This window comes from Hipposideros armiger, unplaced genomic scaffold (genome assembly GCF_001890085.2).
Source record: "Hipposideros armiger isolate ML-2016 unplaced genomic scaffold, ASM189008v1 scaffold_8, whole genome shotgun sequence".
Taxonomy (NCBI): Eukaryota; Metazoa; Chordata; class Mammalia; order Chiroptera; family Hipposideridae; genus Hipposideros; species Hipposideros armiger.
The window spans coordinates 9,245,856-9,257,522 of NW_017731358.1; the positions used below are offsets into that span (position 1 = coordinate 9,245,856).

At 44.7% G+C, this 11,667-nt stretch overlaps 1 protein-coding gene across 3 annotated transcripts in view; it reads right to left on the reverse strand.

Moving 5' to 3' along the window:
- Positions 1 to 5,903: 5,903 nt before the first annotated feature.
- ARHGAP31 (Rho GTPase activating protein 31) overlaps positions 5,904 to 11,667 on the reverse strand; it is a 118,597-nt gene continuing 112,833 nt past the window's right edge. For all 3 annotated transcript variants that reach the window (XM_019653223.1, XM_019653218.1, XM_019653228.1), the window contains one exon: positions 5,904 to 10,098. In XM_019653223.1, the coding sequence (XP_019508768.1) occupies positions 7,678 to 10,098 (2,421 nt within the window). In that variant the 3' untranslated portion in view covers positions 5,904 to 7,677. The remainder of the gene's footprint in view (positions 10,099 to 11,667) is intronic.

The following is an 11,667-nucleotide window of genomic DNA, read 5'->3' on the forward strand; positions in this document are numbered from 1 at the left end:
TAAAAAAAAAAAAGGCAGAGAAGTCAATAAGTGTAATACAAAAGTGTTCAGTAAAGTAAATACAGATACAGAGGTAATGCAGAAAAGAGCGATCAACTTCACTCGGAAGCTGCAGTGTCGGGAGGCTTCACTGCAGCAGTAACGATGCATTTGGGAGGCAGGCTAGGAGTTTGCCACGTGGATGGGCAATTCATGCAGTGGGAACAGGATATACAAAAAGTTGCACGGGTTTGCACTAGGTTTTTCGATAACAATGCTAGAGAGCTAGGCAAGGAATAAATTACAGAGGGACTTGAATTCCTCATTAAGGGGTTTGGATATTTATTGTAGGTCACAAGTTCTCAAAGGGGTGATCCCTGGATGCTGATCAGACCTACTAAGTCAAAATCTTGAGGGTGAAGCCCAATAACATGCACCTTTCACAAGTAAGTCTTTACTAGACAGAAGTCTGGGAGCTTTTGTAGACAGAATTCTGACAGCTAGTGAAAGATTTTAAGCTGAGGACTTATTGCTCAAAAGGGTCTCAGGTCAAGGGTTCTCAAAGTGTAATCTCTGGACCAGCAGCATCAGCACCACCTAATTGGGAACTTGTTAGAAATGGAAATTTGCAAGCACTACCCCAAACCTACTGAGTCAGAAACTGGATGGAGCACATAAGTCTGTTTAACATGCTCTCCAGGAGATTTCGATGAGAACCATTATCCTATCAGACAACTTTGGCAGCAATATGTAGGATAGGTTTGTCATGGGGAGATGTCAATGAGACATCAGAGAGACCAGTTAATCAACCATTTATAAAGTCCAGGCAAGAGAAGGTGTGGGGGTAGGGTAGGGGGTGTCACCTCTGTGTGGGTAATAGAAAAAGCAACGACTATGAATAAGATTATGTAGGGAAAGTGTATGGAATGAAAAGAGAAGGAAGGACAGAATTCTGGTGAATAACAACATTTAGAGGACAAGGAAGCTTTCAAATGAACAAGACTTAAGAAAATGGAAGTCCAACAGGTGAACTAGGGTTTCAAGAAAAGGAATGATCAACAGTATCAAATGTAAGAGGGAGATCAAGAGACTGAGAATTGACTTGCATTTGGTGATTAGATCATCGGTGACTTGAGCAAGAGAAATTTTAATTGAGCAATGGGGGTGGAGGTTGGGTTGCATTTGGTCCAGAGTAGGAAATTGTAATGAAGTAATAAATTGGAGAAAAGGGTTCTTGGAAAGAGGAATTGCACCTCCTCTGAGCGAGAAGTGGGGTTAGGTACACATGAGTAAGGGGAAGTGGAAGTGGGAGGTAGGAGAAACATCTGATAGTGTAAACTTAACGGTGAAATAAGCAGTGATCAATTTGGTGTGGGGGCAGTCCACGTAGGAAGGGGTTGGAGTACAATAGCCTTTGTGAGTTTTGGGAATGAGGCCACTGCTGAGGTGGCAAACCAAAAATTTCCAAAGGCGCTCACCATGGTTTTATGTTTTTCTCTGGTGTAACTCAAAAGACAGTAAAAGAGTAGAAAAGAGGAGCGGCTAAGAGTCCTGGTCCTTGTTTGAGGGTGTGCCAAGCAGGTCTGGCTAAAGGACTAGTGGTCAAGAGAGTTAATGGCACTGGTGAGATAGTTGAGATGATGCACCTGGGGGTCTGGAAAGGCTAGGGAAGGAAGAATGGTGGGGGTATTATCTGTCAGAAAGAGGAGGGGTGGGCCAGGCATTAGTAATCTTCAGCAAGTGGAAGGAATAAAGGAGCAAGCATAGGAAAAGTCCTGGGAATGGAATGTGAGTTTAGGATCACAGAGTTCTGGGTTGCGGAACAGCCTGCTGGGTAACCATGGGAGAAATGGCCCAAATTGAATAGAAGTAAAAGCTGTAAGCAGTTGTGACAAGTGTGTTGGGATGGGTTTTCCTCAGGAACACTGAAGTCATCCAGCATGATGGTGGGACATGAGGTACAGAGGGATCAGGGAGCCTGGTACCAAAGACTGGGAAACCTGGGACATTGACTGCGTTGTGGCCACAAAGAATGGTGAAAGTTAAAATAGCTGGATGCCACAGTTTGGTAGTGAGAGATTTTTGTCTCAGATAGGAAGATGCAGAAGTGGGAAACTGGAGAACTCAAGTTCTTTGCTGTGTGACCTGGGAGCAATGTGCAGCCTTTTTGTGCAGAGAAAGAAGTGTCCTCAGGGGAGTGTCAGGTTTTGTTGAAATCCAGGAAGTAGAGGCAACACTCAGGGAAGAGACTGTAAGGAGAGAATGACTCCAGAACAACTGTGGGAACGATCAGGAGTGAGGGCAACCGCGTGTTGCCAGTTTGGGGGTGGGGGGACATTCAGGAGAGAGAAACGAGAAAAGCAGGGATCTGGGAGTATATAGGGGGAAAAGCATCTAGGGCAGTAGTGAAAGATGACAGCAGGCCTGAGTAGTGTCAAGTTCTAAACAGAATATTGTTGCCAAAATGTTAGTATTTTTATCCCCTCGGTGATATTTTTACCGCAAATATCACTAGGTTGTGAGCTTAGGTTGCATGATTGTTTTTCTAAGGGGCTGTCATTTGACCCATTGAGCACCCCTCCCCCCTTTTGTGACAATATATGCCAAAATAACAAACTTTTGCTTTCCCCCCTCCCCGAGCATCATTAAACACTCAAATAAGTCCCCCTTGATTGATTCAAGTAATAGAAAAATTGAGTTCACTTCTGTGTAGGTGGACCCACATAACCCCTTAAGCTGCAGAGTTTTGAGAAGCAATAGCCTTTCTTCTCATTTTTTATTACAATATCCATTTATACTGGGTATCTTGGGTGACGTGTGATTGCAACTGTAAAAAAGTGAAGTTGCCAATGTTTGACAGTTAAGAGGTAAAATAAAAACAAGAAAAAATTACTGAAGCAAATCATCAGGACTTTTGCTCTGAAACCAAACCTTGAAGTAATAAAACATGACATCAAACTAAAACAATGAGCCTGATGCATATACTTTTCCTATTATTGGTTTTGACGATCCCATGTCCTCCTCTAGTTCACAGAGCCATCATAAGCATTACATTTTATGTCATTTATTAGAGTACACTTTAAAAGCATAACAATCTTTTAATTACACTTAAATGTCTCTATAGATAGGTTTGATATTTATATTTTTTAATCAATAAACATTTTCATTATATCTTTGGCAACATTTGTCGAGCTCAACCAACAGCTGAAATCAGGTGGCTTTCTAATAGACTCCTTTGAAAAAGTGCTTTTACTTTGCAGAATTATGAGCCAGGAAGTACTATGGCATTAAGTTATTGCAAAGCATTGTATTCATCCAGTAAAACGGCATGACTAATGTACTTAGTGGGTTTCTTATATTTAGTTACATCCTCCTTCATCCTCATAGAGAAATGGTCCCTGCATTGCTCACAAATCTCAAGGCTACTAAATGATCTACTGTGTGCCAATCAAGCTGGTGTTTCCCCAATTTTATTCTATCTGGATTGACACTGATCTCAGACAACCACCTCCTATCATCTCCCATTCCTCTTCGGGATTGGAAAGCTGCTGCTGGCTCCCTCTTCTGGCCTGACTTTGCTAGAAAAGGTGTTGACAAGTCATGTTCTTTGTCATTCCACATTTTGAGCTGACCTTCCTGCTGGAAGTGCCTAAAATCATACTCCTGGCAACACTTGAACCTCCCATTCATGTTGTTATAAGACAGGCTGTGGTAGAATGTGCCCCTAATCAATCCTGGTGGGAACTGGACCTACCCTGAACCTCTCCCATTCCAATCCCAGACAAAAGAATCTTATGTTCCCCAGTATCACTTCAGACAGGACCCCAAGACCTGTGTGGATAAATGACTGTCCCACCCAATTTTAATTGAGTTAAACGTGATTATCATGTGCTAAACATTAGACATGAAAGTAACAGCTTATCTTGGACCATGACTTCATCATCAACAGGCGTTAACCCATTTTGTGATGATGGTAGTCTCTAAAACCCTCTCTTGAGAACAGAACACTGATATCGCCTCACTGATTTGCAGAACTTCAGGGCTTCACAACCAAACCAGTGAAGACGACGCAAAACCTCAGGACTATTTATTCTTAGTTACTACTCTCTGATTTTTTTTTTTTAATGATCAAAGCAAAAATCTCAATGCCTGAGTATCTCCCTAGTACTTTCTATTGGATTTGCAATTGTGTTTGATTAGTCAGTAGATAACTTGAACACTATTAAACAATCCTATTAAAAGATGCTAATTGCAGGCTGGCCGAGTGGCTCAGTTGGTTAAGAGCTCACTTAAGAGTTTGAGCTCTGAGCAGCAGTGGTTTGATGCCGGCCCGAGCTGAGCTGCCAGACAGGTGGCAGGATGGCTCAGCTAAAAAAAAAAAAAAAAAGATGCTAATTGCTACATTCTTTCCCCTTCCCCTTTCATTTGGTTGCTTAATGGTTCTGCGTCTAACTCCTGGTTGTTTCTAGGCTGTTTCATTTGCTACCATCCCTTTCTCCTTTTTCATTAGACTCTTCAAGGATTTACGAGTTCTAAAGTACCCAGTGCAATAATACTAAGCTCTTGATAAATAATATTTATTGAGGAGGATAATGTTTACATTTTTAAATTCCCCAGAATCCAGACTTTTGACTTGGCCAATGTTTTCAATGTTAGGGCTTAGATTAGGCCAACAGTGTCTTAATGGGGTTCTTGGTCAGGTCTCTTCTGAGTCCATATGAAGCAGAGAATAAAAACCAATTCCCTCTAGCTGGTTGATTTTAGCAAAAAAAGAAGAAAAAAAAAAGGTTGGCCTGAGAAGATCATTTTGCCAATAAATATGTTATCTTAACCTAGCATTAACACGGAAAGAAAACACTTCCAATTCAACATAGTTGATTTGAAGTAGCCCTTTCAGAATTTGAGTCTGCAGCCCTTTCTAAGGTGTCATGTAGATCCTTCTAGAAACAGCAGGATCTACTGTCCCTCCCCTGGATGGGAGTGGCCATCTGATTCCCATCCAGCCATTCTTAGGGGGTTCATTTTTCAGTCCCGAGTGATCAGATAGGTAATATCAGAGCATTTGGGGAACAATTTCAGGGGAAAATAGAATAATGAGTTTGTCATGGAACGGAATTTCCTCAGTGCCAGGCTAGCCCCAGCCCACAGGAAGTTTATGAATATGTTTGTGATAGCTGACAGGCTGGGACCTGGGTGATAGTCAAAGGGGAAGTCCATACTTCAGCAGCGGGACAATGACGAGGACGGAGTCAGCTCCCAAGGCCTTCTGGATTGAGTGGCTAGAAAAGGTCAAAGTAGGGAATATCTCCAGATAGTATCATTGTGTCTCATGATGACATCCACGTACCCAACAGGCTCCTAAAGGTGATGCTACAATTGAAAGATATCCGTCTAAGGAACATGGCTGCCATTTAATAAATCAACAGGGTGCCTCAAATTGAACTCACTTGTTAATATGTAAATAGTGGCTTCTCAGCCTATCCCCAAATACATTCTCTAAGGGTTACAAATAAACATTTTAAATAATCACAAAATAGTTTAAATATTTCACTACTTGGCTCAGAGTTCTGATGGTGGAGCAAGGCGCAGTTCCTTCTCTCTCACACATTCTAACTGGAACATGGTCTTTGTCAAAGCGTAGATGCCACAACGCACTGAAGTGGATGGATATACAGCCTATCTACCCATGTTTACTGATAAGGCAGGAATGTACTTTTCAAGTCTCCTGATCATGGCCTTTCTCATCTGTCACCACTGTATTTCTTCACCTTGCTTCCTGGGGGGGGGGGGGGGATGCTATACCCTAGGTCTTTTCTTATGGGCTGACATCTCATTGGCTGTTGGTCCAATGTCTGGCTCACCTAATGAGAATGCAGGCACTCACTAAAGGCTTGTTAACTTCTCCCCTTGCTCATTCATCTGTGCTTCTGAAAGAATTCATCAGCCGGCCTTCCAGTTACCCCTACAATAGACACTGGCTTAAAAGGAATAGGATGAGATTTCAAAACTGCTCGTCAGGCATATCAGGAAAGGAGAGGGGAGTGTGTATCTGCTGCAGGGCATCAGCTTCCAGCTGCTCACTGGAGGAGGGGAGTTCATCCTCTACCCAGCCCAGTCTTGGTTGTGAGGTGCGCCCAGAGGCACTGTTGACCTTAAAGACATTTCTGCAATGACTGAGCTTCTGGACAGAGTTCAGACTTGACCCTGAGAAGGGGAGGTGAACAGGGCTAAAAATAGGTTTATTTCTCTTTGTTTCTCAAACAAGATAGTTGTCTTGGAACAGCTGAAGAGTGTTGGTACCCTGATGGGTTTTGCCTTGAGAAGGGCGCCTGTGAAGCCCTTTTGGGGGGAGCACCAACAATCTGCCACCAGGTTCTATTAGTTCTTCCTCTCTCCAGCTGAAAAGGAAAGAACCATTTGAAGTTCTAAATAGCTGACATAAAATCAGATTGGTTTATTGCTTCTGCTTTTATAGAGACAGGAAGGAGAAAGGCAAGTGTGAGTGCCCGGGGATGGAGGGGATTATGGAAGGGTACCTGAAATCGGTTCTTGAACAGTGGAGAGAGAGACAGAAAGGAAGGCATCCACTGGCTAACATGAAATACATTTTCAGAAGGACAGCTATCACCGAGCGGCAGTGATGGCCACCCCACCGGGGCTCTCCCCGACACCCCCAGACATCCGCCTCGTCTTCTGTCCTCCCGTCGCAGCCTAGTCTGTAAGGAGGGAGAAGCTGAATGAGAGGCGTCTTCTGCAAATGCCCCACCACTTTAAACATTCAGTTTGGAGTGTAGTTCTGCCTACGTGTGAGACTTTCTTCTCTATGCTGACATCCTGTTCTTGGACTCTGATATTGGAATGAAAGCAGATGGCTTCACTACTACCTATCTAAATGAAAATTCAGCACACTTCATTGAGGTAACCCTCAGCCTAGCTCCCACCCTGCCCAGCTACTGGATTTATAAATCAGAGGTCAAGATCGTCACAGTTGGAATCTCAAATTAATAAAAGCCAGAGCCAGAAAGTCTTCTTAGATTGTACCAGTCTGAGTTTGCTCCCAAGTATGGATTCTGATTTTCTATGCTGGTATATGGAGCCATCCTGGGCAGGTCTGCAGGAATTCGTGGGAAAGGGCATGGGTAAATCCACCCACTTGGATATCTAAGTGTACGTTAGTTTGCTTTTCCAAACCTGCTCCTATTTTGGATAGTACATTTTAACAAAGCTCATCAGGAAACTGGTCTAAAAGAACACAGGCTTTAAAGAGCATTAAAAAGCATGAAGTAAAGAAGAGGCCTTCAAACCTCAGTAGCAACATTTTCCAACACAAAGGATTTCTCTTTCTTTCAAAAGTCATGATCACATCCAGCTGTCAACAGTAATAGATAATGGCAACAGGGGAGTAATGCAACTCACAAACAAGCCCCAAATCTCACTGGAGATAAGTGTTTCATCCTCTCCCATACCTGACATTTCCTGCCTGCTCTTGGAGACTTTATCTAAATTTCATCTCTTGGTCCTTCCCTTGACCTCTCTTCTGACAAATGGACTAGTTAATCAATGGCCACAAGGCTGAAGGAAGAGGCCAAAACAAGCACAAACTTGGATAACCTGCGTCTGCGATAATGGCACATTGGCCCTGTAATAACTTCCAGATGAATCAGGACATGTTTTCAGACACCAGCAGGTGAACTGATGTCATTCTATTTGCCTCCCACTTCTTCCATCCAGAATCACTGATCTGCGCTGGGGCTGGTAAAAACAGCTGGTGGAGGTCTCTAGTCTCTGGCCATTCTTAGGAATGGTCATTTTATTCCTAAGTGTAACCCCTTCTGGTGTGACCCACGTGTTTTCTGCCAACTCCCCGCAAAGAAGGCCAGGGGAAACTGTCTGGGTGGGACTTCTGATAGGGGACAGCAGGGCCTTGGAATCTGTCACTGTGGATGAAGGAGGTGGATGGTCCATAATAGGAAAAGGAGGACTGAATAAAATGAGGCTCTGAGGTCGTCCTGGCCTTGACCTGTGGAAAGGCTTAGAACCCCCTGATGGTCGCTCTATTTTTGAAGAGAGAAGGTTGTCCCCAGATGGCTCTGTCTCTGATGTGCGCTTTCTGCATTGCACTACTGCATCCTGGGTGGACAGCAGGTTAGCCAAACCTGGTTCTGGAGAAAGGGTGGGTCCTTCGCACATGTGGGACGTAGCGGCATCCACGGCTCCTGCGTCTTTCTTTGGTTTCTCTTCCTTTGGGCTTTCCGAGGAGAAGACAGAATCATCTTGGGCAGGTTTCTGAGCAGTCCCACCAGTTGAGATGGGTTCGTCTTGGCTCCTCTCCAGAGGCTGAGCCCCACTCTCCCCTGGACTCTGAGAGGGCAGGGGCTGTGGGATCTGGGTATACTGAATCTTGGGTGGGATGACTGGGACTGCCCTGGCCTGGCACATTTTGACCATGAAGGAGGTTCTCACGGCTGACACACTCACGGGAGCTGAATTACGGCGGCCTGTCAGGGCATGAGCAACAATGTCCAGGTCCTGAGGGTCATGGGAGTAAACCCTCCAGGGGTCTACCTTACAGTGAGCTGAGGTCATCCATGTGACCTTTGGGTCTTCTGGCTCAGAGAGCTGCATACCAGGTGAACCCAATGAGGCCACATTCTCAAACCGAAAGAGGTCAGTGATGGGAATGGCAGAGTCCAAGTTGAGGGAAGAAGGCCTATTTTTCCCTTTTGAGGGCCCACACTCAGTGCTCTTCAGCTGTAACTTTGGGGGATGCTCTCCAGGCAAGGTGCTGTCCTGCACACTAGGTGAACTCTCCTTGCTGCTCTCTGGCCCAGGAACACTACCTTGCTCCATCTGAGGCTTGCAGTGTCCCAGATGTGTCCCCAGTTCCTTTCCCTCTGCGAGGCTTACAGGGCTAGTTTCTGTTGGTTTAGGCTGCAAACCACCTGGTGCCTTCTCGCTGGGAAGGGTCTCTGTTCCTTTCAGGCCAGAGAACTCTCTGAAGGATCTCAGGGTTTTCTCATCCCATCCAGTAACCTGCCTCCTGGGTGCGAGGGGCTGCAGAGGATCAGAATTCCCCTCTGCTTCAAGATTAGCACAGCTGCTGGAGGAGGGACCTTCGAGAGTCCACTGGCTCTTAGCCGTGGTTTTGCTATCTAGAGAATGGCTCTGGCGAAGGCTAGGCCTGTGGGAAAGTCTCTTTTCCAATCGGTGGGCCTGGAGGCCCTGCACCTGGGCCTCTTGAACATTTTTCAGGGTGGGGGAATGAAGGGGACTTGTCACCCATTGGTGTTCCTCCCAGGGCTCCACCATCTCCAGGCCATGCTGGGCAATGTCTGTCACAGTGTCATCTTCATCACAGTCTGAGGGCTCCTGCACTGAATGGGCTACATCCCCCTCTCCTTGTGGGGAGATCTCAATCTCCCTTGTTGGGCTTGGAAAACCAGAGCCTTTTCTTTCAGGTACAGCACTCTTTGACTTTTGCTTCTCACTTTGTCCCGGACAGGCCTCATCTCCCTGACAAAGACTGGGGATCCCAGGACTGTCTTTGGACTTCAGATGGTCTACATATGGATTTGTCCTTAAATTCCTTGATGAGTCTTCCCTCTCAGGGCTGCCCTCTGATAGCTGGACTAGAGGGGCCTCCTCCAGAGGAGTCGGAGGAGGTGGAGCAGGTGGGAGCAGAGGAGACAGATTCCCTGGGCCTCCCACCTCCACCTTTGCTTGTGGAGTAGCTGTCTCAAGTGAAACAATTTCCAGAGGAGCCAAGTTGGTGGGATTAGCACGCTGGCCCTTCTCAGGCTCAGATCTATGGAGGCTGCTGGTTGTCTCCCGCTTTTCTCTATTGGCTGCCGTGGAAGCCCCTTGTGTGCTCTGATTGGCTGGATTCCTAGTCCACTCCTCCAGAGGGGAGGAGACTGGAGCTGGGGTGAAGCCACAAGGCAAGCTCCCAGGAGGCTCCGGGGAAGCAAAAGGCCTTGGACTTGACTCAAGAATGGGCTGAGTTGGGCTAATCTTTACAGCAGGTGGCGGCAACGTAGAGAGCTCCTCCTCAGATTCAATGATTTTCAGCTCCTGTTGAATTTCAGGCCAGATCAGGGCACTGGCCAGATCATCTTCATCCTGAAAAACAAGGAGAAACTGATTATTTTAGAACCAAGGACTCTCGGCACGGACATCCGCACTGTCTGCCAGGATAGTGAAGGGACTGTAACAGTGCCAGGCTGTGCTACCTAGCAAATAAAGGAAATAGCACTAATTATAACTGGATGTTTATTCAGTGCTTACCATGTGTCATGACATACAGTGGGCCCTCTGTATAGGGGTTCCTCACCCTCCAGTTCAACCAGCCCCAGATCAAAACTATGGAGGGGAAAAATGTTACCTTGTTGCTGACGGGTACTATGTAGCTAGGCCTATATCTGTAGTGAACATATATAAACTTTTTTCTTGTCATTATTGCCTAAACAATATACATGTAACAACTATTTACATAGCACTTACATTATATTAGGTATTATAAGTAATCTAGAAATGATTTAAAGTATACAAAAGGATATGCATAGGTTATATGCAAATTCTATGCCATTTATAAGGGACTTTAGCATTCTGAAGTTTGGTGTCTATGGGATCCTGAAACCAACTACTCCCTGCCCCGCCACCCCCCGGAAATACTGAGGGATGACTGTACTTTACTGCATTTTCTTGTTTAATTTTTCCAACAACCCTAAGAAATAACTACTACTATAATTACTTCCACTTTAGAGATGAGGAGACTTCTGTTCAAATAGATTAAACAATATACCTAAATCACACAGCAGACCAGGATTGAAATCCAGCTGTGTCTACATCAGAACATAAGCACGTAATCCCTGTGCAATGTTGCCTTATAAAACAAACAAAATCCCTGGTCTTATTTAACCTCAGGTTTACCAGATGGCACACAAGAACAAAATTCTCCCAATGGAATGAAAATGTTAACTCTTGCCCTGAAACCTGCTGTGCAAATAAATAAATACAGCTTTTTAAAATTATTAACAAATACATACTTATTTAACATGGAAAAAATTAACACATTAAATGACAAGAATACAAAAACAGCAAAATCTTATATTTCTACTACCCACAGATAAGCACTGTTAATGTGATGGGATGCTTCCTCCTCCATCTTGGTTACTGTCCTTTTCTCCCTTCAAGTCCAGCTTCTCTTTGTCTGACTCCTCCCTTTCCCTACACAAAGCCCAGGCTGCAGACACAAAAGGGATGAAGGGAGGCCTAGTCTGAGGTTCAATTCCTTTCACTTCTTGTCTCAAAGCCTAATTCTGTCCCCAAAAAATTCAGGCCAGGGAGGCATCTCCATCTTGTGGGGATATAGACCTTTCTGAGAAGTCTGTCCTGCTGCCAACCTGACATCACTTCTCACTTAGGTCTGATCATCTGCTGTTTCGTATTACAGTTAATTTGATGCTTGTCTCATCTTTCCTGGTGGACTGTGAGCTCCTTTAGATCAGTGATTGTGTTCATTTGTCTGATTCCTCATAGCCAAATAGTGCCTGGTATATAATATATACTGTGAGCAGTTGCTAGGGTCTGTTGAATTGAAATGGATTCATTGTGTTTCTTTGAGTTATTTCTTTCAAATAACTCTCCAGGATTGGATTACCTGGTCAAAGGACATGAATATATATATAT